This window comes from Nomascus leucogenys, chromosome X, assembly GCF_006542625.1.
Source record: "Nomascus leucogenys isolate Asia chromosome X, Asia_NLE_v1, whole genome shotgun sequence".
Lineage (NCBI taxonomy): Eukaryota > Metazoa > Chordata > Mammalia > Primates > Hylobatidae > Nomascus > Nomascus leucogenys.
In genome coordinates, this window is record NC_044406.1 from 104721935 (window position 1) to 104749366 (window position 27432).

The following is a 27432-nucleotide window of genomic DNA, read 5'->3' on the forward strand; positions in this document are numbered from 1 at the left end:
TTATTTTAATCCATAAGTTATTGGGGTACAGGTGGTATTTGGTTACATAAGTTCTTTAGTGGTTTTGGTGCACTCATCACCCAAGCAGTATATGCTGCACCTATTTGTAGTCTTTTATTCCTCACCCCCCTCCCACTCTTCCTCCCAAGTCCCCAAAGTCCATTGTATCATTCTTACATCTTTGCGTCCTCATAGTTTAGCTCCCACATGTCAGTGAGAACATACAATATTTGGTTTTCCATTCCTGAGTTACTTCTCTTAGAATAATAGTCTCCAATCTCATCCAGGTTGCTGCAAATGCTGTTAATTCATTCCTTTTTATGGCTGAGTAGTATTCCATCATGTATACATACCAGTTTCTTTATCCACTCGTTGATTGATGGGCATTTGGGTTGGTTCCACGTTTTTGCAATTCCAAATTGTGCTGCTATAAACGTGCGTGTGCAAGTATCTTTTTCTAATAATGACTTCTTTTCCTCTGAGTAGATACCCAGTAGTGGGATTGATGGATCAAATGGTATTTCTACTTTTAGTTCTTTAAGGAATCTCCACACTGTTTTCCATAGTGGTTGTATTAGTTTACATTCCCACTAGCAGTGTAGAAGTGTTCCCTGATCACTGCATCCATGCCAACATCTATTTTTTTATTTTTTATTATGGCCATTCTTGCAGGAGTAAGATGGTATCACACTGTGGTTTTGATTTGCATTTCCCTGATTATTAGTGATGTTGAGCATTTTTTCATACGTTTGTTGGCCATTTGTATTTTTTTTTTTTTTGAGAATTGTCTATTTATGTCCTTAGCCCACTTTTTGATGGACTGTTTTTTTCTTACTGATTTGTTTGAGTTTGTTGTTCATTCTGGATATTAGTTAGTCCTTAGTTGGATGTATAGATTGTGAAGATTTTCTCCCACTCTGTGGGTTGTCTGTTTACTCTGCTGACTGTTCTTTTGCTGTGCAAAAGCTCTTTAGTTTAATTAAGTCCCAACTATTTATTTTTATTGCATTTGCTTTTGGGTTCCTGGTCATGAAATCCTTGCCTAAGCCCATGTCTAGAAGGGTTTTTCCAATGTTATCTTCTAGAATTTTTATGCTTTCAGGTCTTAGATTTGAGTCCTTAATCCCTCTTGGGTTGGTTTTTGTATAAAGTGAGAGATGAGGATCCAGTTTCATTATCCTACATGTGGCTAGCCAATTATCCCAGCACCATTTGTTGAAAAGGGTGTCCTTTCCCCACTTTTTATGTTTTTGTTTGCTTTGTCAAAGATCAGTTGGCTGTAAATATTTGGGTTTATTTCTGGGTTCTCTATTGTTTTCTATTGGTCTGTGTGCCTATGTTTATACCAGTACCATGCTGTCTTGGTGACTATGGCCTTATAGTATAGTTTGAAATCAGTAAGTGTGACGCCTCCATATTTGTTCTTTTGCTTAGTCTTGCTTTGGCTGTGTGGGCTCTTTTGGTTCCATATGAATTTTGGAATTGTTTTTTCTAATTCTGTGAAGAATGATGGTGGTATTTTGATGGGGATTGCATTGAACTTGTAGATTGCTTTTTGAAGTATGGCCGTTTTCACAATATTGATTCTACCCATCCATGAGCATGGGATATGTTTCCATTTGTTTGTGTTATCTATGATTTCTTTCAGCAGCGTTTTGTAGTTTTCCTTGTAGATGTCTTTCGCCTCTTTGGTTAGGTATGTTCCTAAGTATTTTATTTTTTTGCAGCTATTATAAAAGTGATTGAGGCCGGGCACGGTGGCTCACGCTTGTAATCCCAGCACTTTGGGAGGCCGAGGCGGGCGGATCACAAGGTCAGGAGATCAAGACCACGGTGAAACCCCATCTCTACTAAAAATACAAAAAATTAGCCGGGCGTGGTGGCGGGCGCCTGTAGTCCCAGCTACTCGGAGAGGCTGAGGCAGGAGAATGGCGTGAACCCGCGAGGCGGAGCTTGCAGTGAGCCGAGATTGCGCCACTGCACTCCAGCCTGGGCGACAGAGCGAGACTCCGTCTCAAAAAAACAAAAAAAAAGTGATTGAGTTATCGATTTGATTCTTCGCTTGGTTGCTGTTGGTGTATACAAGAGCTACTGATTTGTGTACATTAATCTTGTATCTGGAAACTGTGCTGAATTCTTTTATCAGTTCTGGGAGCTTTCTGGAGGAGTCTTTAGGGTTTTCAAGGTAAACGATCATATTGTCAGCAAACAGTGACAGTTTGACTTTCTCTTTACTGATTTGAATGCCCTTTATTTCTTTCTCTTGTCTGATTGCTCTGGCTAGGACTTCCAGTACTATGTTGAAGAGGAGTGGCAAGAGTTGGCATCCTTGTCTTGTTCCAGTTCTCAGAGAGAATGCTTTCAGTTCTTCCCCATTCAGTACTATGTTGGCTGTGGGTTTGTCATAGATGGCTTTTATTACACTGAGGTATGTCCCCTGTATGCTGATTTTGCTGAGAGTTTTAATCATAAAGGATGCTGGATTTTGTCGAATGCTTTTTCTGCATCTGTTAAGGTGATCATGTGATTTTTGTTTTTAATTATGTTTATGTGGTGTATCACATTTATTGGCTTGTGTATGTTAAACCATCCTTGCATCCCTGCTATGAAACCCACTTGAACTTGGTGGATTATCTTTTCGATATGTTGTTGGATTTGGTTAGCTAGTATGTTGTTAAGGATTTTAGCATCTATGTTCATCAGGGATATTGGTCTGTAGTTTTCTTTTTTGGTTGTGTCCTTTCCTGATTTTGGTATTAGTGGGTGATGCTGGCTTCATAGAATGAATTAGGGAGGATTCCCTCTTTTTCTATCTTGTGGAATAGTGTCAAAAGAATTGTTACAAATTCTTCTTTGAATGTCTGGTAGAATTCTGCTGTGAATCCATCTGGTCCTGGACTTTTTTTGAGATGGAGTCTCACTCTGTCACCCAGGCTGGAGTGCAGTGGCGCGATCTCAGCTCACTGCAGCCTCCGCCTCCTGGGTTCCAGGGATTCTCCTGCCTCAGCCTTCCTGGTAGCTGGGATTACAGGCACACACCACCATGCCCGGCTAGTTTTTGTATTTTTAGTGGAGACGAGGTTTCAACATGTTGGCCAGGCTAGTCTTGAACTCCTGGCCTCAGGTGATCTGCCTGCCTCGGCCTCCCAAAGTGCTGGGATTACAGGCATGAGCCACTGTGTCCGGCCAGTCCTGGACTGTTTTTTTTTGTTGATAATTTTTAAATTACCATTTCAATCTCATTGCTTGTTATTGGTCTGTTCAGGGTATCTAATTCTTCCTAATTTAAGCTAGGAGGGTTGTATTTTTCCAGGAATTTATTCATCTCTTCTAGGTTTTCTAGTTTATATGCATAAAGGTGTTCATAGTAGCCTTGAATGATCTTTTGTATTTCAGTGATGTCAGTTGTAATATCTCCCATTTCTCTTCTTAATGAGGTTATTTGGATTTTCTCTCTTATTTTCTCAGTTAATCTTGCTAACAATCTATCAATTTTATTTATCTTTTCAAAGAACCAGCTTTGTATTTCATTTATCTTTTGTATTTTTTGTTTGTTTCAATTTTGTTTAATTCTGCTCTGATCTTGGTAATTTCCTTTCTTCTGCTGGCTTTGGGTTTGGTCTGTTCTTGTTTCTCTAGTTCCTTGAAGTGTGACCTTAGAATGTCAGTTTGTGCTCTTTGAGTCTTTTTGATGTAGGCATTTATAGGGCTATGAACTTTCCTCTTAGCACCACCTTTGCTGTATCCCAAAGGTTATGATAGATTGTTTCATTACTGTCATTCAGTTCAAAGAATTTTTTAATTTCCATCTTGATTTCATTTTTGATCCAGTGCTCATTCAGGAGCAGGTTATTTTATTTGCATGTATTTGCATGGTTTTGAAGGTTCCTTTTGGAGTTCATTTCCAGTTTTATTCCACTGTAGTCTGAGAGAACACTTGATATAATTTCAATTTTCTTAAATTTATTGAGGCTCGTTTTATGGCCTATCATATGGTCTATCTTGGAGAAAGTTCCATGCGCTGTTGAATAGAATGTGTATTCTGCAGTTGTTGGATGGAATGTTCTGTATATATATCTGTTAAGTCCATTTGTTCCAAGATATAGTTTAAATTCATTGTTTCTTTGTCGACTTTCTGCCTTGATGACCTGTCTAGTGCTGTCAGTGGAGTATTGAAGTCCCCAACTACTATTGTGTTGCCGTCTATCTCATTTCTTAGGTCTATTAGTAATTGTTTTATAAATTTGGGAGCTCCAGTCTTAGGTGCATAAATATTTAGGATTGTGATATTTTCCTGTTGGACAAGGCCTTTTACTGTAATATCATGTCCCTCTTTGTCTCTTTTAAATGCTGTTGCTTTAAAGTTTGTTTTGTCTGATATAAGAATAGCTACCCCTGCTCGCTTTTGGTGTCCATTTGCATGAAATGCCTTTTGCCACCCCTTTAAGTTTATTTGAGTCCTTATGTCTCCTGAAGACAGCAGATAGTTGGTTGGTGAGTTCTTATCCATTCTGCCTCTCTGTATCTTTTAAGTGGAGCATTTAGGCCACTTAACATTCGATGTTAGTATTGAGATGTGAGATACCTCATAGTGTTACTTGTTGCCTGTGTACCTTGGTTTTTTTTGTTTTTGCTTTTTAACTTCCATTTCTGTTTTATAGGTTCTGTATGATTTATGCTTTAAAGAGGTTCTGTTTTAATGTGTTTCCAGGATTTGTTTCAAGATTTAGAGCTCCTTTTAGCAGTTCTTGTAGTGGTGGCTTGGTAGTGGCAAATTCTCTCAGCATTTGTTTGTCTGAAAATGACTGTATCTTTCCTTCACATATGATACTTAGTTTTATTGGATACAGAATTCTTAGTGATAATTGTTTTGTTTGAGGAGGCTGAAGATAGGGCCCCAATCCCTTCTAGCTTGCAGGGTTTCTGCTGAGAAATCTGCTGTTAATCTGTTAGGTTTTCCTTTATACATTACCTGGTGCTTTTGTCTCATAGCTCTTAAGATTCTTTCCTTTGTCTTAACTTTAGATAACGTGATGACAATGTGCCTACGCGATGATCGTTTTGTGATGAATTTCCCACTTGTTCTTTGTGCTTCTTGTATTTGAATGTCTAGGTCTCGAGCAAGGCCGGCGAAGTTTTCCTTGATTATTCCCCCAAATATGTTTTTCAAACTTTCAGACATCTCTTCTTCCTCAGGAACATCAATTATTCTTAGGTTTGGTTGTTTAACATAATCCCAGACCTCGTAGAGGCTTCGTTCATATTCTCTTATTCTTTTTTCTTTGTCTTTGTTGTATTGGGTTAATTTGAAGACCTTGTCTTCGAGCTCTGAATTTCTTTCTTCTGCTTTTTCAATTCTATTGCTGAGACTTTCCAGAGCATTTTGCATTTCTATAAGTGTGTACAGTGTTTCCTGAAGTTTTTATTGTTTTTTTTCTTTATGCTATCCATTTCCTTGAATATTTCTCCCTTCGCTTCTTGTATCGTTTTTTGGATTTCCCTGCATTGGGCTTTGCCTTTCTCTGGCGCCTCCCAGATTAACTTAATAACTAACCTCCTGAATTCTTTTTCAGGTAAATCAGAGATTTCTTATTGGTTTGGATGCATTGCTGATGAACTAGTGTGATTTTTGGGGGGTTGTTAAAGAGCCTTGTTTTGTCATATTACCAGAGTTGGTTTTCTGGTTCCTTCTCATTTGGGTAGGCTCTGTCAGAGTCTAGGGCTGAAGGCTGTTGTTCAGATTCGTTTGTCCCACGGGGTGTTCCCTTGATATAGTACTCTTCCCTTTTTCCTATGGATGTGGCTTCCTGTGAGCCGAGCTGCAGTGATTGTTATCTCTCTTCTGGGTCTAGCCACCCAGCAAGTCTACCCAGCTCTGAGCTGGTACTGGAGGTTGTCTGCAGAGAGTCCTGTGATGTGAACCGTCTATGGGTCTCTCAGCCGTGGATACCAGCACCTGTATCAGTGGAAGTGGCAGAGGGGTGAAATGGACTCTGTGAGGGTTCTTAGCTTTGGTGGTTTAATGTTCTATTTTTGTGCTGGTTGGCCTTCTGCTGGGAGGTGGCACTTTCCAAAGAGCATCAAGCTATGGTAGTATGGATTGGAAATGGTGGTGGGTGGGGCCCTAGAACTCTCAAGAGTATATGCCCTTTGTCTTCAGCTACTAGGGTGGATAAGGAAGGCCCATCAGGCGGGGGCAGGGCTAGGTGTGTCTGAGCTCAGAATCTCCTTGGTTGGGTCTTGCTGATGCTGCTGTGGGGGATGGATGTGATGTTCCCAGGTCAATGAAGTTGCGTACCTAGGAGGATTATGGCTGCCTCTGCTGAGTCATGCAGGTTGTCAGGGAAGCGGGTGAAAGCTGGCAGTCACAGGCCTCACCCAGCTCCCACGCAAACCGAAGGGCCAGTCTCACTCCCACCATGCCCCCTCAACAGCCCCAAGTCTGTTTCCAGGCAGTATGGGATCTGGGCCTGAGAACTTGCCCCAGGCTACCCACCTCCCAGATGCAAAACAAAAAGGCTTGGTTCTTCCCCGACCTATGGAGTCTGCACACCAGATTCGTGCCCTCCCCTTTCTGGCCAGGAGGCTTCTTGCCAGTTCAAATTGTTACAAAGTTCAGCTGGAGACTTCCTTCTCCCTATAGTGTTTCCCCTCCTATTCCTCTGGCTGCCCTCCCGAAGGATCCCTGTGGTGCCAGGCAGGAATGGCCTGCTTGAAGACCCAGTGAGCTCCCAGGGCTTTCCTGCTGCTTCCTCTACTTCTATATTTCGCTGGGCTCTCTAAATTGACTCAGCTCCAGGTAAGGTCAGAAACTTCTCCTGCAAACAGACGTTCAGTTTCCCCATTGGGGGTGTGTGTTCGGGAGAGGAGGATCTCCCTCTCCCACTTCTGCAGTTTGAGCACTCAGAGTATTTGGGGTGTCTCCTGCATCCTGCAGGAGCATTCTGCTTCCTTCAGAGGGTCTGTGGGTTCTCTTGGGATTCCTGGTTCTTTCTTGGAGTTGATCTACAGCTAAAATTCATGGTGTGAGCCTCCGCATGCTGCTCTGTCCATCTGAGTAGGAGCTGCAATCTAGTCCTGCCTCCTGTCTGCCATGATGGCATCCCATTGTGTTTAAAATGTTTCTTAGAGATAGCATATAGTTAGACCATGTTTTTTTAACCACTCTGCCAGTTTCTGTTTTTTAATTGGTACATTTATGCCATTTAAACTTACTGTAATTATTGCTACTTTAAACTTAAATCTGTCATCTTTATGATCATTCATTGAAATATTTTCATCATTCACCCACAAACCTGCTTCTCCTCACTTCTGAACCTTGTTTAGTGGCATCAACATCTACAAGTTACCTTTTTAACTCAATCAAAAATACTCCATTACTTTTTCTTCCTTACCCACATTTCAAATTAGTAACAAATTCCTAGCCACTCTACCCCCACTCACAAATACCTGTGGAACTTACCCCCTCATCCCTAATTGTCACACACATCGTCTAGGTCTTCAACACTCATTTAAATGCTTGCCATAGTCTCCTAATTGTTTTTTCTGCCTCTGGTCTCTACCCAATTCATTTTCTACACTGCTACCAGCTAGCCAGGTTTTTCAAAACAGATTGACTGTGCCATTGTGTGGTTTAAAATTTTTTTTTCTTTTTTTTGAGACAGTCTCGCTCTGTCGCTGAGGCTGGAGTGCAGTGGCATGATCTCGGCTCATTTGCAACCTCTGCCTCCCTGGTTCAAGGGGTTCTCCTGCCTCAGCCTCCCAAATAACTGGGATTACAGGCACTCACCACCATGCCCAGCTAATTTTTGTGTTTTTAGTAGAGATAGGGTTTCACCATGTTGGCCAGGCTGGTCTTAAACTCCTGACCTCAAGTGATCCTCCCACCTCGGCCCCCCCAAAGTGCTGGGATTACAGGTGTGAGCCACCATGCCCAGCCTTGTGGTTTAAAATCTTTTGACAGCCCTTTATCTCCTCTGCAATAAGATTCTTCCCTATATTGCCTAATCTTAACTTTTGACTCAGTTCCAATTCCCTAGTGCCAGTGCATCCTACCAGCCATGCCTGATACGGGTCCGTACACTAAGCACTTTCACTTTCATGTCTCTGTCCCTGTTGTTTGCTTTGCCTTCACAGGGCAAAGCCCTACTTATCTTTCAAGATTCAGCTCAAATATCTTATTATTTTCCCCAAATCCAGCAGGTAAAATTGTTCTTCATTTGTATTGTAATAGTACATCATAGGTACTTTTATACTGATATTACCAAGTCTTTCTTGTTAGTCTGCCTGGCTAGGCTCTGGGCTGATTGAAGGCAAAGAACTGTACTTCACAGATTTTAGTATCCTTGGAATCTAATTCCATTCCTGATTGTAGCAGGCCTGTAATCATGTTGAATTCCTGCCTGCCTGTGGACCTTTATTCCTATTGTTCCCCTTATTTGGATGCCTTGATCATCTTTCTATTCAAAGCATGCCCATTCTTCATGGCCCACTTCCTCCATAAAGCCTCACTGACTAATGTAGCAGTGATAATTTTAACTGCTTTGCTTTAGGGAAAAGGGCTTGCTTTATTAGTTTAATTTACCATACAGTTTCCAGGCATTGATTACTATTAAAAATAGACACTATCTGTAGTATCTTTTATTGTGCTTATTTCAGCAATCCTACTTATAGATCCTTAACTACATCCATCTAACCCCAAACAGACCTAAGTAACTCACAATTTTATTGAATACAAAGCCTTTTTACATGAGAAATAATATTTATATCCATTGTTTTCGGGAAGAGATCATTTGGGGTTTGTTTCCCTTCTGTCATTTTATTTGGGGACAGTTAAAAGAGGTTTCTATTTCACATGCCATTAGAGTTTGACACCAGGAATTATCTTTTAACCTAGTGCTAGCCACAGTGAGGCACAGTAAACACAATGGAGTTTATGTTCCTGATGTGTGTATTCTTTTTTTTTCTTATGATAGTGATATCTTTTTCATCTCTTTTGAAGTACTTTTTCAGTCTTTTGTCTTAGCATCTGTGTGAAATATAATATATAAAAGTATTGTACAGTTGAACATACAGAGTGATGTACCCAAGATCACTCACCTATGCATTGGTAATGCCAAGCCTAGAATTCTGGCTGTTTTCTGTTTCTGTTAATTTTCAAAATTAGCTCAGTAAATGTAAGAAAGACAGGAAGAGATGCATGTTTAATATGCTCCATTATTTTAGACACTTATAAAGTAGGGATTTTTTTAATAGTTGGGTTTTGCAGAGACTATTAGACCTCATGGCTTCTAAGAATTGATAATTGTATCAGATTGCAAATATGAATATACTGTATCCATTTTAATAAGTATAAAATTTATTTTTGATACTAGAAGCTGTAAGTATGCTGTTTACCTAGAAATTAATGTTTTTCTTGCAAATTTATGTTTAATGTGCATGACTAGGGAACATTAGCATAGGTGTTATAGCATTTAACTGCTGCTTAAAATTTTTGAGAATAGGCCAGGTGCAGTGGCTCATGCCTATAATCCCAGCACTTTGGGAGGCCCAGGCAGGAGGATTGCTTGAGTCCAGGAGTTTGAGACCAGTCTGGGTAACGTAACAAGACTATGTCTCTATTTAAAAAAAAATAGCCAAGCGTGGTGGCATGTACCTGTAGTCCAGCTACCTCAGAGGCTGAGGCATGAGGATCACCTGAGCTCAGGAGTTTGAAGTTACAGTAAGCTGTGATCACCACTGCACTCCAGCCTGGGTAACAGAGCAAGACCCTGTCTTGAATAAATTTTTTAGGGCCAGGCGCGATGGCTCATGCCTGTAATCCTAGCACTTTGAAGAGGCCAAGGCAGATGGATCACCTGAGGTCAAGTGTTCAAGACCAGCTTGGCCAACATGGTGAAACCCGATCTCTACTAAAAATACGAAAATTAGCTGGGCATGGTGGCATGTGCCTATAATCCCAGCTACTCAGGAGGCTGGAGCAGGAGAATTGCTTGAACCGGGAGGCAGAGGTTGCAGTCAGCCGAGATCGCACCATTGCACTCCAGCCTGGGCGACAAGAGCAAAACTCCGTCTCAAAAAAAAAAAAAAAAAAAATTTCTGAGAGTATATCATTAGAATCTAGGACTTGGGTAAAGGAAGTTAACTATAAGGGAGTGAGAGAATTTTTGTGAAATGTCGGTATGCAGTATTTGATACAGATTTGTCTTGGTACTATTAATAGCCTCACTTTACAAATGAAGGTTTAGAGCTGTTAAGTAACTCAACAATTTCACAGTCATAGCATCAGAATTAGAACCCTGCTCTGTCTCTAGAGCTTATGTTTTTAACCATTATGCTCCAGTGGTTGACATCTTGAGGTCTGGGACTATGTCTTCATTCAGTCTACAGATATTAAGTGCCTACTATTTTTATTAATCACTGTTCTAGGAGCTAGAGATATAGTAAGTGAACAAAAGAGACAAAAATATCTGTGAACAAGAGACAAATAGAATGGAGCATACATTCTAGTGGAAGAAGACAGAAAATAAGTAAATTTTATAATATACAGTTTTTTTTTTTTTAGATAGAGTTTCACTATTGTTGCCTAGGCTGGAGTGCAGTGGCACAATCTTGGCTCACTGCAACCTCTGCCTCCTGGGTTCAAGCAATTCCCCTGCCTCAGCCTCCCAAGTAGCTGGGATTACAGGCATGCACCACCACTCCCGGCTAATTTTTTTTGTATTTAGTAGAGATGGGGTTTCACCATGTTGATCAGGCAGGTCTCGAACTCCTGACCTCAAGTGATCCACTCGCCTTGGCCTCCCAAAGTGTTGGGATTACAAGCGTGAGCCACTGCGCTAGGCTATAAGTTAATTTTTTAAACCACTTTATTGAGGTATGATTGGTATTCAAAAAGCTGTATATATTTATTATATAGAACTTAATGAGTTTGGAGATAAGTATACAAGCATGAAACCATCACCACAGTCTGTGCCATAACCCAAGCATCACCTATAAAAGTTTATTCTCATCCTCTTATTTATTAAGTATACGATACAGTATTGTAAACCATAGGCACTGTGCTATATAATAGATCTCTCAAACTTAATCATTTTGAAAGTGAAACTTTGTGCCCTTTGACTAATACCACCTGTTTCGCCAGCCGCAGGCCCTCGCAATCACTGTTCTACTCTGCTTCTATGAGTTTGATGTTTCTAGATTCATCATATAAGTGGCATTATGTAGTATTTGTCCAAAAAGTATCTGGCTTAATTTCACTTAGCATAATGTCTTCCAGTTTCATTCATGTTATCACAAATGCCAGGATTTTCTTTTTATGACTGAATAGTATTCTGTTGTGTGTATATGCCACATTTTCTTTATCCATTCATCTGTCAATGGACATGTAGGTTGTTTCCATGTCTAGGCTATTGTGAATAATGCTGCAGTGAACATGGGAGTTCAGATACCTCTCTGACATACAGATTTTATTTACTTTAAATATATACCCAGAAGTGGAATTGCAGGATCATATGGTAGTTCTATTTTAAGTTTTTTCAGGAACTTTCATACTGGTTTTCCTAGTAGGTGCACCAGTTTACATTCCCATCGACAGTGTACAGGGTTTCATTTTATCCACATCTTCACTAATACTTGTTATCTTTTATATATATTTATATATATTTATATATATTTATATATATATTTATATATATTTATATATATATTTATATATATTTATATATATATTTATATATGTATATTTATATATATTTATATATATATTTATATATATATATTTATATATATTTATATATATATTTATATATATTTATATATATATTTATATATGTATATTTATATATATTTATATATATATTTATATATATATTTATATATATATTTATATATATATTTATATATATATTTATATATATATTTATATATATTTATATATATTTATATATATTTATATATATTTATATATATTTATATATATTTATATATATTTATATATATTTATATATATATTTATATATATTTATATATATTTATATATATATTTATATATATTTATATATATTTATATATATTTATATATATTTATATATATATTTATATATGTTTATATATATTTATATATTTATATATATTTATATATGTTTATATATATTTATATATTTATATATGTTTATATATATTTATATATTTATATATGTTTATATATATATATTTTTATATATTTTTATATATTTATATATATATATAATGGTCATCCTAACAGGCGTGAGGTGATCTATCATTGTGGTTTTGATTTGGAAATCAAATCACCTGATTAATTGGTGATGTTGAGCACCTTTTCATGTACTCATTGGCCATTTGTATGTCTTCTTTGGAGAAATGTCTATTTAGGTCCTTTGCCTATTTTAAAAATTGGGTTATTTGTTTGAATTTTGGGGTTTTTGACATTCAGTTGTAGGAGTTTCTTACATATTTTAGATATTAACCATTCATTAGATATACGGTTTGCAAATATTTTCTCCCATTCTGTAAGTTGCCTTTTCATGTTGATGGTTGTTTCTTTTGTTGTGCAGAAGCTTTTTAATTTGATACAGTCCCATTTGTCTATTTTTGCTTTTGCTGCTGGTGCTTGTGGTGTCATATCCAAGAAATCATTGCCAAGTTCAATGTCAAGAAGCTTTTTTCCTGTTTTCTTCTAGGAGTTTTACAGCTTCAGGCCTTACATTTAAGTATTTAATACATTTTGAGTTTATTTTTGTATGTGGTGTAATGTAAGAGTCCAATTTCATTTTTTTGCATGTGTATCTCCAAAGGTAATCAGTTTTGTGAAGAAAAGTAAAACAAAGTGGGATGGCAGGGAGTAAATAAGGTGGGTGAGCAAAGCTTCACTGAGAAGTTGTTGTTCGAGCAAAGTATGAAGGAGGTAAGGAAATGATCATATGATAAGACCATTCCAGGTAGAGAGAGCAGCAAGTGAAGCTGCTATAAGGCAGGAGTTCTGGTGTGCTCAAAAAACAGCAGCAAGGGCAGCTGGAGCCAGTGAGTGAGAAGGAGAGGAAAATAGAAAAGGAAAACATAGAGGTATCGATGCAGGGATCAGAACATGTAGGACATTGCAAGGATTTTGGCTTTTGCTCTAAGTAAGATGGGAATCAGTGGGTTTTCAAACAGAGAATGACATAATCTGATTTATTTTAAAAGGATCATTCTGACTTCTATACTGAGAACAAACTATAAGAAGATAAGGACCAGGCACAGTGGCTTATGCCTGTAATTCCAGCACTTTGGGAGGCCAAGGTGGGCGGATCACCTGAGGTCAGGAGTTCGAGACCAGCCTGACCAACAAGGTGAAACCCTGTCTCTACTAAAAATACAAAAATTAGCTGGGTGTGGTGGCAGGTGCCTGTATTCCCAGCTCCTTGGGAGGCTGAGACAGGAGAACCACTTGAACCTGGGAGGTGGAGGTTGCAGTGAGCCAAGATCACGCCACTGCACTCCAACCTAGGTGATGGAGCAAGACTCCATCTCAAAAAAAAAAAGATAAGAAATGTCTTGTTAATTCTGGTATTCCAAATAAGCAATACAGTATATCTGCTACATATTGTATGTGCTAATGAATGTCAGAAGCCTTAAATTTTCCATAGCAATCCAACTTTATAATATCTTTAGATAGGCCGGGTGTGGTAGCCCATGCCTGTAATCCCAGCACTTTGGGAGGCCCAGGCAGATGGATCACCTGAGGTCAGGAGTTAGAGACCAGCCTGGCCAACATGGTGAAACCCCGTCTCTACTAAAAGTACAAAAAAATTAGCTGGGTGTGGTGGCGTGTGCCTGTAGACCCATCTACTCGAGAGGCCGAGGCAGGAGAATCACTTGAACCCAGGAGGCGGAGGTTGCAGTGAGCTGAGATGGCGCCACTGCACTCCAGCCTGGGCAACAGAGCGAGACTCCGTCTCAAAAAGAAAATCTTTAGATAATTAGAACATTTGAGTATGGATTAGATACTAGATGATATAAATAGTATTTTTTAGATATGAGAATGGCACAGTAATCATATTTAAAAGAAGGGTTATCAGAGGTATATATAGAAGTATCTACTGATAAAATTATTAGTGTCTAGATCTTGCTTTCAATGCTGCAGCAAAAATAAACAAAAATGGGAAGATTGATAAAGTAGGTAAAATTTTGATAATTGTTAAAGCAGGTGATGGATGCATGGGGTTCAATATATTATATGGAGTTCGTTATACTCTTCCATCTACTTTTGTATATATTTAAAATGCCCATAATAAAAAGTAGACAGTGGCCGGGCATGGTGGCTCATGCCTGTAATCCCAGCACTTTAAGAGGCCAAGGTGGGAGGATCACTTGAGCCCAGGAGTTCAAGACCAGTCCAGGCAACAAAGAGAGACCCTGTCTCTCCAATAAACACAAAAAAAAATTAGCTGAGTGTGGTGGCACATGCCTGTGGTCCCACCTACTCAGGAGGCTGGGGTGAAAGGATCGCTGGAGTCCAGGAGGCGGAGGTTACAGTGAGCCAAGGCCATGCCACTGCACTCTAGCCTGGGCGACAGAACAAGATCCTATCTCAAAAAAAAAAAAGAAAAATATATGTATATAACATTTTACTTGGTAATTCTACCTTTAATAATTTATCATAAAGGAATAATCAAGAAAAAATAAATACCAAAAAATGGAACAAAAAACAAAAACAAACCAAAAATTATTAGATATTCTGAAAGATAAGTAAAAAGATTCTCATTTTAGTGTTCTCATAATAGCTAAAATTTGAACAACCTAAATTTCTAACAGTTGGAAAATAAAAACTGGTATAACCCGTGCAGTAAAATACATGCAGTCCTTAAATTGTTTTCAAAGACTATTTAATGATGTTAAAAATGGTCACAATAAAACATAAAGTGAAGAAAGCAGAATGTAAAATTGGATACAATATTACCACAATTTTGACTAAAAAGTACCTATAAATATACATATATATTTTAAGGGATAAGAGTCTCCCTCTGTCACCCATGCTGGAGTGCTGTGGTACCATCATAGCACATTGTGACCTCAAATTCTGGGTTCAAGCAATCCTCCCACTTCAGTCTTCTGGGCAGCTTGTGCTACAGGCAAGCACCACCATGCCTGGCCTTTTTTTTTTTTTTTTTTTGGAGATGGAGTCTCACTCTGTCACCCAGGCTGGAGTGCAGTGGCGCGATCTTGGCTACTGCAAGCTCCACCTCCCGGGTTCACGCCATTCTCCTGCCTCAGCCTCCCAAGTAGCTGGGACTGCAGGCGCCTCCCACCACGCCTGGCTAATTTTTTGTATTTTTAGTAGAGACGGGGTTTCACCATGTTAGCCAGGATAGGCTCAATCTCGTGATCCGCCCGCCTCAGCCTCCCAAAGTGCTGGGATTACAGGCATGAGCCACCACGCCCAGCAAAATGGGCAGACATCTGTAACTAACTCATTAGTTCATATTATTGAGAGAAACTGCTCTAGCCATCTCAGTACATCCTCTTCACCACGAAGTAAGCTCCGTGAGGGCAGAAATCTTTTTTTTTTTTTTTTTTTCACTCTCGTCCAGGCTGGAGTGCAGTGGCGCGATCTTGGCTCACTGCAAGCTCTGCCTCCCAGGTTCACGCTATTCTCCTGCCTCAGCCTCCTGAGTAGCTGGGACTGCAGGCGCCCGCCACCACGCCCAGCTAATTTCTTTGTATTTTTAGTAGAGACGAGGTTTCACCGTGTTAGCCAGGATAGTCTCGATCTCCTGACCTCATGATCTGCCCACCTCGGCCTCCCGAAGTGCTGAGATAACAGGCGTGAGCCACCGTGCCTGGCCTGTTTTTTTAATTAAAAAATAATTTTTGGGCTAGGCACAGTGGCTTATTACACTTGTAATCCTGGCACTTTGGGAGGCCGAGGTGGGTGGATCAGTTGATATCAGGAGTTCAAGACCAGCCTAGCCAACATGGTGAAACCCCGTCTTTACTAAAAATACAAAAAGTAGCTGGGTATGGTGACAGCCACCTGTAATCTCAGCTACTTGGGAGGCTGAGGCATGAGAATCGCCTGAACCCAGGAGGCAGAGGTTGCAGTGAGCCAAGATTGCACCACTGCACTCCAGCCTGAGTGACAGAGCAAGATTCCATCTCAAAAAATAGTAATAATAATGATTATTTTTGTAGAGACAGTCTTACTGTGTTGTCCAGGCTGATCTCAAACTCCTGGCCTCAAGCAATCCTCCTGCCTCAGCCTCCCAAAGCACTGGGATTACAGGGACGAACTACCGTGCCTGGCCCTATAAATATTTATAGATAAAATACTTTAAGGAAATATGCTAAATTATTGATAATATTCTTTATCTCTGAGTGACAGGATTTTACATCTTTTGATTCTTTATACTCTGTTTTTCTAAAGTTTTCTTTTATGCTTACCTACTTTTATTAAAACAAATGGAAGAGGGGAATGTAAATTAGTTCAACCATTGTGGAAGACAGTGTGGCAATTCCTCAAAGACCTAGAACCAGAAATATCATTTGACCCAGCAATCCCATTACTGGGTATATACCCAAAGGAATAGAAATCATTCTGTTATAAAGATACATGCAGGCATATGTTCATTGCAGCACTATTCCATATAGCAAAGACATTGAATCAACAAAAATGCCTATCAATGATAGATTGGATAAAGAAAATGTGGTACATATACACCATGGAATACTATGCAGCCATACAAAGGAATGAGAGCATGTCCTTTGCAGGGACACGGATGGAACTGGAAGCCATTATCCTCAACAAACTAATGCAGGAACAGAAAACCAAATGCCACATGTTGTCACTTATAAGTAGGAGCTGAACAATGAGAACACATGGACACAGGGAGGGGAACAACACACACTGGGGCCTGTCAGGGGGATGGGAGGAGGGAGAGCATCAGGAAAAATAGCCAATGCATGTGGGGCTTAATACCTAGGTGATGGGTTGATAGGTGCAGCAAACCACCCTGGCACACGTTTATGTAACAAACCTGCACATTCTGCACATGTATCCTGGAACTTAAGAAGTATTATTTTTTAATTCAAAACATAAAAAGAAACAGAGACTATAAAAGTTTCAGGTTTAAACTTTTTGACCCATTAATAACCCTAATATAAGGATAAGGAAATAGGCCAGGCACAGTGGCTCACGTGTGTAATCCCAGCGCTTTGGGAGGCTGAGGCAGGTGGATCACTTGAGATCAGGAGTTCGAGACCAGCCTGGCCAACATAGTGGAACCCTATCTCTACTAAAAATACAAAAATTAGATGGGTGGGGTGCCGTGTGCCTATAATCCCAGGTTCTCGGGAGGCTGAAGCAGGAGGATTGCTTGAACCCAGGATTCAGAGGTTGCAGTGAGCCAAGATCGTGCCACTGCACTCCAGCCTGGGTGACAGAGCGAAACTCAGTCTCAAAAAAAAAAAAAAAAAAAAAAAAAAAAAGGAAATAGTCAAATATGGATAAAGATTCAAAGATTCACGTTCCAGGGCATTCATTGAATTGCTGGGTTTTATTTGTTTGTTTTTTGTTTTGTTTGTTTGTTTGTTTTTGAGATGGAGTCTCGCTCAGATTCTAGTGATTCTCCTGCCTCAGCCTCCCAAGTAGCTGGGATTACAGGTGTGCACCACGCCCGGCTAATTTTTGTATTTTTAGTAGAGATGGAGTTTCACCATGTTGGCCAGGCTGGTCTCCAACTCCTGACCTCAGGTGATCCGGCTGCCTCAGCCTCCCAAAGTGCTGGGATTACAGGCATGAACCACCACGCCTGGCCGAATTACTGTTTTTATTAGCAGAAAAGTTGGAAATGTCTAAGTGACCAACAAAGGAAGAATGATTAATTGTGATGCATCCATATTATGCAGCTACTAAATGTTTTCAAAGCATGAAATGCAGAAAATGCTCATGGTAAAATAGGAAGATTGGTAAATTTCATGTTCAATGTGATTTCAAATACATTTTTTAAAAATGAAAGATTGAAAAGAGACAAAATGTTAGCAGGTTTGGGGTGATTTTAATTTTTCTGTTTTTTTTTGTTTTCCAAATTGTCTACACTGATCATGTATTACTTTATAACTTAAAAAATTCAGGCTGGGTGTGGTGGCTCACACCTGTAATCCCAGCACTTTGGGAGGCTGAGGCAGGTGGATCATGAGGTCAGGATTTCAAGACCAGCCTGCCAAGATGGTGAAACCCCGTCTCTACTAAAAATACAAAAATTAGCTGGGCACGGTGGCAGGCGCCTATAATCCCAGCTACTCGGGAGTCTGAGGCAGGAGAATCGCTTGAACCCGGGGGGGCAGAGGTTGCAGTTAGCCACTGCACTCCAGCCTGGGCAACAGAGTGAGACTCCGTCTAGAAAGAAAAAAAAAACAGAAACAATTTAGTCTGGTCATGGTGGCTCATGCCTGTAATCCCAGCACTTTGGGAGGCTGAGGTGGGTGGATCACCTGAGGTCAGGAGTTCAAGACCTGCCTGGCCAACATGGTGAAACCCTGTGTCTACCAAAAATATAAAAAATTAACCAGGTGTGGTGGCATGTGCCTGTAATCTCAGCTACTTGGGAAGCTGAGGCAGTAGAATGGCTTGAACCTGGGAGACAGAGGTTGCAGTGAGCCAAGATCTTGCCATTGCGCTCCAGCATGGGCAACAAGAGTGAAACTCCGAATCTGATTTGTATGTAATGAGGGAAGCCTGTTTAGCTGTATGTCTCCCAGCAGTGCTCACTAGTCTGGTAGCAAAATTGAGGGGGGCGAGGATGGTAGTCATCTAGCATTAGAAGTGCTTGGCAAAGGTTACAGGAGTCTGTGTTGGTGGTCTACCTCCATGGTTGATGTGAAGATGTTTTTTATAAACTGTAAAGTCCTACACGAATAATAATGGTACTTTTTAATCTATCCCCATGCCACTGACCTAATTCAAGCCCTCATTATTCTTACTTAAACTTATTGACTGCTTTTCCTGCCTCAACGCTCTCTCCAAACCATCTTTTACATTACTGCCCAGAGTTCTTTTTCTGAATCACCGGTAAGATGGTGGTGTTTTTTTTCTCTCAGAAACCTGTGTTGGCTCTCCATGTCTGAACTTTTAAGCCACAAATTTGAGGCCTTTTTATTATTTATTTTATTTTATTTTATTTTATTTATGTATTTTTGGAGACAGAGTTTCACTCTTGTGGCCCATGCTGGAGTGCAATGGCATGATCTCAGCTCACCGCAACCTCCGCCTCCCGGGTTCAAGCGATTCTCCTGCCTTAGCCTCCCAAGTAGCTGGGATTACTGACATGCGCCACCATGCCCGGCTAATACTGTGTTTTTAGTAGGGACGGGGTTTCTCCATGTTGGTCAGGCTGATCTCGAACTACCAACCTCAGGTGATCCGCCTGTCTCGGCCTCCCAAAATGCCGGGATTACAGGCATGAGCCACCGTGACTGGCCGAGGCCTTTTTAAATGTGATCCCAAAGTACCTTTCTACCCTAATTTCTGACTACATCTCCATATACTGTTTTCTCTGCCCTCATCATCCTACCTACCTTTCCCTAAATATGCAAGGCTTAGCTAACCCTCTGTTCTTGCTCATGCTATGTCATGTAAAACATTTGAAGGACAAACTTTGGACTTACAATTGGATGACTTGTATTACTGCTTTGGTTCTGCTGTTCACAGGTGGCTGTGTAGCCTTTAATATATTATTTTAACCTCTTTGATCCTCAGGGGTTTTGTGTGTGTTTTTTTTGTTTGTTTGTTTGTTTTTACTAATTTCTTTATCTTTATACTGTTAATACCTACCTCAAAGAATTGTTAGAATTCAGATAATGAATACGAAAGCATGTGGTAACTAGATGCACAGTACACATGTATGGCATTATTTTCTACCTACCTCTGTCAGTATGCTTTTGACTTCAAATAACAGAAATCCAACTGAAAATGGCTTAAACAATGAGGAAGCAACTCTGGAGGTAAGGCGGTTCCAGGGTTAGTTAATTCAGCAGCTCAGTAGCATCGTCCTACTATCTCCCTGCTTTGTACTCTTTGTTTTGTTCCTTTCGGCTTTTTACACTATGGTCTTAAGATGGCTGCTACAGTCTTAGTTGTCACATGAAGACAGCAATGTTCAGATGCAGGAAAGGAGGAGTCCTATTAGTGTGCCTCTCTTTAAGGGTGAGAAAATCTCTCTAGAAGCCTCCCCTCATCCCCACCCCATAAACTTTGCGCGATGTCTAATTCATGGAAATTGTACCACATGCCTAACCAGTCATCACTGGGAAGGGAAATCAGCTAATCTTCATTAGTTTAGACCAATCATGATTCACTCGCTGGTACTGGCCGTCACCTCTCCTGAAGGAACAGATGCTTAGAAAAAGGATAAAGTGGGGGCTCTATTAGGGAGGGAAAAGATTGTGATAGCACGATGTCTTCAGGGATGACCCCGGTTTGTTAGGGCAAGGAGATGAAAGGAAGAGGTGCTAAGTAGTAAATCAGCATAAAGGGGAGCTTGCTTTTGGTGACTCAAGATTTCAGTCAGGCATCATACAAAATGATGAGAGAACAGACGAGGTGGGAAGAATGTGAAACTAGTTTTACACTGCAGTTTCAAAGTTTATCTTTATATCCAAATAGGTATGCAGTGGAACTGATGAAGACCCTGATGATAAAAATGCACCCTTTCGGCAACGGCCATTTTGCAAATATAAAGGACATACTGCTGATCTCCTTGATCTTTCATGGTCTAAAGTAAGAAATTCTTATTTGAATCATATATTAATTCTGCATATAAGCAGCTGATGCTGTAGTCTTAAAGCAGAATTTCTTCTCTGGGAAACCTGTTTTTTGTCTTAAGGCCTTCAACTGATTGGATGAAGCCCACCCACATAGTCAAGGGTGATCTCCTTTACTTAAAATCAACTGATTATAGATATTAATCACATGTACAGAATACCTTCACAGCAACAACTAGATTGGTGTTTGATTAAATAATTGAGTACTAGCTTAATAATTAAATAATTGAGTATAGCTAAGTTGATACATAAAATTAACTGTTATAACCACCTTCCTACCAGAATTAATACCTTTTCTTTGAACTCATTCTCCTTAACCTTTCTCTAGCATTTGATGATTTGATGCTGTTGATCTTTCTTGAACTACTTGATTTTGGAGCACTGTATGTTCTAGATTCCCTTCCTATCTCACTGACTATTCCCTTGTTTCCTTCATGGAGGAAATATGTAATAGTTAAAAAAAAATTGAGAACCTGTGCAACTATACCTGCTATGTACCAAGTACTTTTCATTCACTCAAAACATATCTGTTGATCATTTTACCACCTGGTTAAGAAATGACCTCTGGAGCCAGACTCCCAAGGTACATATTCTTCCTAGTCTGCCCCTTACGTTGTGTGACCTTGGGCAAGTTTTTTAACCTCACCATGCCTCATCTGCAAAATAGACATAATAAAAATACCTTCCTCATAGGGTTATAATAGGGAAAGATTAACTGAGCTAGTAAATATAAAGCACTTGCCTAGAACATAATACATGTTCAATTAATATTAGCAGTGATGATAATGATTAACTGAGCTAGTAAATATAAAACACTTGCCTAGAACATAATAATGCTCAGTTAATATTAGTAGTCATCATCATCATCATCATCATCACTATCTGCCAAGTAGCATTTTAGCCACTGGGGACACAGACAAAAGTTAAGTACTTTACATGTGCTCTGTTCGTACCCTCAAAACAACCTTACGCGATTGTTGATGTTTCCTTATCAAGGATTTAAAAAACCAAGGGTCATACGTGTTAAAGAACATGCTTAAAGGCGTATAGCTAGGGAGTTACGGGAGTTTAGGTTCAAACCCTATGACTTTGGAGCATTACTCTCTAGCCCATTCCAGTGTCACAATAGCTAATCACTACAAGGAAACAGGATGACAAAAATAACAAATGTTGGACACGTTGAAAGATTTAAGAAATCATAAATTTTTTATACTTTCTTTCCATTTTATACTTTATTTCCATTCTATCTCTTAGGAGGCAGCAGTAATATGATTTAGTATCTATCCAGGTACCTAATTGTCTCAAGTGAGTAATGTGCGTTTTTAAGAACTGGTGCCAGCCTAAAAACCACCTGGTCTTACTGGTCCTTGACGATGTGCATATAGAATACCAGTCTGTGAAGAGATAAGTGCAGAAACCAAGAGTAAACTATTTAGAAGTGTTTATGGCAGTTTTCACAATAAGTTTATACCTGTTTAATCTTTTAAAACTTGGGCTTCTATTTTGTATAATAATACAAAATGGGGCTTTTATTTTATATGCCTTTTATTTTTATTTCATTTTTCTAGTAAATGTTTTCTGTATTTTAAAATAGTTTCAGTCCACAACTCATTGGAAATTTAAAAAAACAAAAACAGTCCTTCACCAGAAATAGTCTGAGAAGCACTAGTCTAGATGAGTTATTTCAATGAGGTGCTGCCCCATACAGGAATGGTTCCTAAAGGTCTATCCTCATATCCCCAACCCCTCCACCCCACCTCCATCCAGAGGAAAGGAACAAAATTTCTGCAACAAGATTCTAAGCCTCTCCAGGATAGAATCAGATATTATTTTACTGTTTTTTGCTTTTCAAACACCAACTCAAACCAAATATTGTTTCTCCTTAATGTCTATCACAGTGTTTTTCGTGAATTTTCTATTTGTTGAAGGTGTATTTTGTGCCAATAACAAGAATTACCCTGTTAATTCTTACAATAACACCCCCATGAGGTAGTCAACCTGATTTTGTCTCCAGGAAGAGATTGAGCCCCTGTGACCTATCTAAAATCACAAAATTAGTTATGGGTAGAACTTAGATTTTAATCTAATTTATCTGACTTCCAAGATCAGTGCTTAATTTAAGAACGTTACTTAATTTCGTTTAATAAGAAGTATTTATTAAATACTTATAAAAGAACAATTTTTTGTTAAAGAATGCTTATTTGGAACAAGTCTTAACATGTCTTCAGCACCTTCACTTAATATTTTAGGGATGTCTTCGTACCTCTTTAATATACTCAAAGCAATGAACTATTGCAGGAATTGAATACAGTCAGTTTCTGTTTTTTGTTTTTTTGTTTTTGTTTTTGTTTTTTTTTGAGACGGAGTCTCACTCTGTCGCCAAGGCTGGAGTGCAGTGGCACGATCTCAGCTCACTGCAACCTCCATCTCCCAGGTTCAAGCGATTCTCCTACCTCAGCCTCCCCGAGTAGCTGGAATTACAGGCATGGGCCACCACGCCCAGCTAATGTTTTTGTATTTTTAGTGGAGATGGGGTTTCCCCATGGTGGCCAAACTGATCTCGAACTCCTGACCTCAAATGATCCACCTGCCTCAGCCTCCCAAAGTGCTGGGCTTACAGGCATGGGCCACTGTGCCCAGCCAAATAAAGTCAGTTTTAATGAACATAGGTTCATGGTGTGCCATAGGTTAAGTTTTTATACAGTTGTTATTAATCAACAGGAAATTATAATGCAAACTGCATATACTCTTCAAAACTTTTCTGGAACTGAGTGGATCTTGAAAATAAAAATGATTGTTAGATATTTCAAAGATTATTGTAAATCTTCCAAATTCTGTTTTTTAATTCTTTACTTTTAATCATAAAGTATACCATCTATTTGAAAACAGGTACACCACAATGTACCTACTTCATCGTGTTGCTATATAATGCGAAGAACAATGCTTAACACATCGTAAGTGTGCGATAAATGTCATCATTGCCTTGATTTGTTTAGCACCTTTAGGCACACCAAAGAATACAGAGGTGTCATTTGAGTTTTCTCATTCATTATAACTCATAGTTCTCCTCCTTAAATAGATTACATTTAGGAATTAATAAGCTTCTGCCAGCTGAAAGCTTTTGACAGATAGGCGTTTGGTTCCTGGGCGATGGGGCCATCCCGGTGCCTAAGTCAGTTACACTACCATCTTCTAGCCTTGAACATTCTGTGATCTATTCTGAAAGATTTGACAATTTCTATTCTCTAATTTTCTTGCCTAGAGTGTGACAGGTGCACAATAACTTTTCATTTCCATGCTGCATTATAGGATAATCTTTTTGAAGACATTTTAAATGACAATTAGAGATCTATGTGAGTTAAAATTCACCAGTGTTATCAATGTGAAAATAACTGAAGTGACAATAAAATGAATAGATGCCTTACACTGATAGCTAAGTTCCAATATGTGCAGGTGATAACAACTAAGGCACACCTTAGTTCTCTGCTGGTGCCTGGCAGATTTCTTTAGACATTGATAAGATTCATCTGAATTTCAGAACAGGTAATGTCAAAAAGTTTTAGAATCAGTGAAATATGGTATTTAACTGTTTGGGGGAAAATAGGATCTTCCAAGTAAATTTGATAATCTTTTGTTCTTTCTGATGCTGCATTTAACAATAACAAAACTGTTGGGATACAAAAACCAAAAGTTCACTTTTATTGTATAAATAGGGTTCTTTTTCATATAGTGATAACATAGTCAATGTCATTTTCCCCATAGAACTATTTTCTTCTTTCTTCTTCAATGGATAAAACAGTCAGATTATGGCACATTTCTCGAAGAGAATGCCTTTGCTGTTTTCAACATATAGATTTTGTCACTGCCATAGCTTTTCATCCAAGAGTAAGTAACTATTTATACATGTTTTTGTTAACCTCTAAGGAAGGTGAGAGAACCTGGTTTCTCTAGAGGGCAGTTGGACTACAGGAAAAAAATTATTAACAGCTACATAGTTATGAGCAATTTAATTTTGTGTTTCATTTTGCTTTAGAAATGAGAAAGGAAATATTCTGCTGATCTGCATTAGAAAAACTGGGGATATTATATCCTAAATCTTTATTAAGACATGCAAGGTATAAATAAATGAAATAAAGTATCCTATTAAAGATGAGAGATATGGAGATGGAGGAAGAAGAGACAGCAGATGGATAAATGAGAAAGGGAAGTACCTAGGCAGAAATAATGAGAAGATTGAGGAGGGAGGAGACAGAAAAAGACTGAAAGAGGCAAAGACGAAAATTCATTACAAGATATACTGAATTCATATTGTTAGTCTTGATATCCCTTCTTTATTCCTTTTCAGTATAGAAAATCCTTTCATATCTTTCCCCCAGAAGTAAAGTATTTCATATGATTTCAGCCAAATGAGAAAAATCTGCTGTCATGGAATTGCAGACCTATTGTATGCCCGTAGAGGATAGAGCCACCAAATGCTTAAGGCTAAATTAGTTACAGATTTCTGCAACTGTAAGCAAAAGGGAAATCACATGTCAGTGTTGACTGCACTAGCTCTATTAAGCAGAGGACTCGAGCTGACCCTAGCAACAAGTTTCCCTTACCTAAGTTGGTGTTATGATTACATTTCCAGTGGTGTCCTCATCTTTATATGTTTAACACACATTATCTTTTTAATGTAACATTTTAATCATATTCACATTTCTTAATCTCCCCCAAATTAAGAAGACTGACTTGTTTTCAATATCCTTTCCTTCCCTGAGCAGGCTTGTAACATAAGCAGTGATAATTCTGAACCCTTGAAGACTTGTTTAAGGGCCAGGCACGGTGGCTCACGCCTGTAATCCCAGCACTTTGGGAGGCCAAGGCGGGCAGATCACGAGGTCAAGAGATCGAGACCAACCTGGCCAACATGGTGAAACGTTGTCTGTACTAAAAATACAAACATAAGCCAGGCGTGGTGGCAGGTGCCTGTAGTCCCAGCTACTCAGGAGGCTGAGGCAGGAGAATCACTTGAACCCAGGAGACAGAGGCTGCAGTGAGCTGAGATCACGCCAGCCTGGGCAATAGAGCGAGACTCTGTCTCAAAATAAAAAAAAAGAGAAAGAAGACTTGGTTAAGAATTTTGGTGGCTCACGCCTATAATCCCAGCACTTTGGGAGGCTGAGGTGGGAGGATGGCTTGAGGCTAGGAGTTCAAGACCAGCCTGGGCAACACAGTGAGACTCCACCTCTATCACACACACACAAAAAAACTGTGTTAATTCTTACCAGTTTTGATGATCAAGTCATTAGAGTCTTCTTTCTGAATAACACCCCCATCCCTGTCCCCTATACACACAACAAAAGGATGGATTTACCCCATCAGCAACTGTGAGCAAAATCTTTCCATCCATAAATCTTTCCATAACTCTATTTTGGCTATAAAGTATCAGGTTGGAAAGAGATATTTGGTTGTGATCGTTTTCTTTCTCATTCTTTTTCTTTTCTTTTCTTATTTATTTATTTATTTATTTTGGAGACAGGGTCTCACTTTGTCACCCAGGCTGTAGTGCAGTGGTGCAGTCTCAGCTTACTACAGCCTCAACTTCCCTGGCTCAGGTGATCCTCCTGCCTCAGCTCTCCAGGTAGCTGGGACTACAGGCATGCACCACTATGCCTGCACTATGCCTAGCTAATTTTTGTATTTTTAGTAGAGACAGGGTATTGCCATGTTGCCCAGGCTGGTCTCAAACTCCTAGGCTCAAAGTGATCTGCCCACCTCGGCCTCCCAAAGTGCTGGGATTAAAAGCATGAGCCACTGCACCCATCCAGTTGTTTTCCATGTGGTATTTTATTATTCGTTTAACTTTCTGTTCAGCCATGATTTTTTTTTTTTTTTTTTTTTTTTTTGAGACAGTCTCCAGGCTAGAGTGCAGTGGCACAATCTCAGCTCACTGCAACCTCCACCTCCCGGGTTCAAGCAGTTCTGCCTCAGCCTCCCAGGTAGCTGGGATTGCAGACATGCACCACCACATTCAGCTAATTTTCGTATTTTTAGTAGAGATAGAGTTTCACCATGTTGGCCAGGCTGGTCTACAACTCCTGACCTCAAGTGATCCGCCTGCCTCGGCCTCACAAAGTGCTGGAATTACAGATGGGAGCCACTGTGCCTGGCCCAGCCAATGATTTTTTATAGTGCTTTTATTTGGTTTTGTTTTGGAAACTATAAAGCCCTATTTCTAAAAATCATACTGACCTGGAGTGTTGGAGGGGTTAGGAAAGAATAGGGTAGTGATGCCTTTTTTTTTTTTTTTTTTTTTTTTTAGGAAATACGACTTTTATTATAATGTTAAAGGAAGAAAGGTAGCAGAGTTAGAAAAGAAATAGCAAAATGGGCCAGGCGTGGTGGCTCATGTCTGTAATCCCAGCACTTTGGGAGGCCGAGGTGGGTGGATCACCTGAGGTCAGGAGTTCAATACCAGCCTGGCCAACATGGTGAAAACCTGTCTCTAATAAAAATACAAAAATCAGCCAGCTGTCGTGGTGCATGCCTATAATCCCAGCTACTCAGGAGGCTGAGGCAGGAGAATGGCTTGAGCCCAGGAGGCGGAGGTTGCAGTGAGCCAAGATTGTGCCA

The 27432-nt window shown here is 39.5% G+C and overlaps 1 protein-coding gene across 1 annotated transcript in view; it reads left to right on the plus strand.

The window, feature by feature from the left end:
* The window catches only part of WDR44 (WD repeat domain 44), a 103654-nt gene that overhangs the window by 65756 nt on the left and 10466 nt on the right, over nucleotides 1-27432 (plus strand). The window contains exons 13-14 of the mRNA XM_003262238.3: nucleotides 20660-20773; nucleotides 24580-24702. Coding sequence (XP_003262286.1) covers nucleotides 20660-20773; nucleotides 24580-24702 — 237 coding nt within the window. The remainder of the gene's footprint in view (nucleotides 1-20659; nucleotides 20774-24579; nucleotides 24703-27432) is intronic.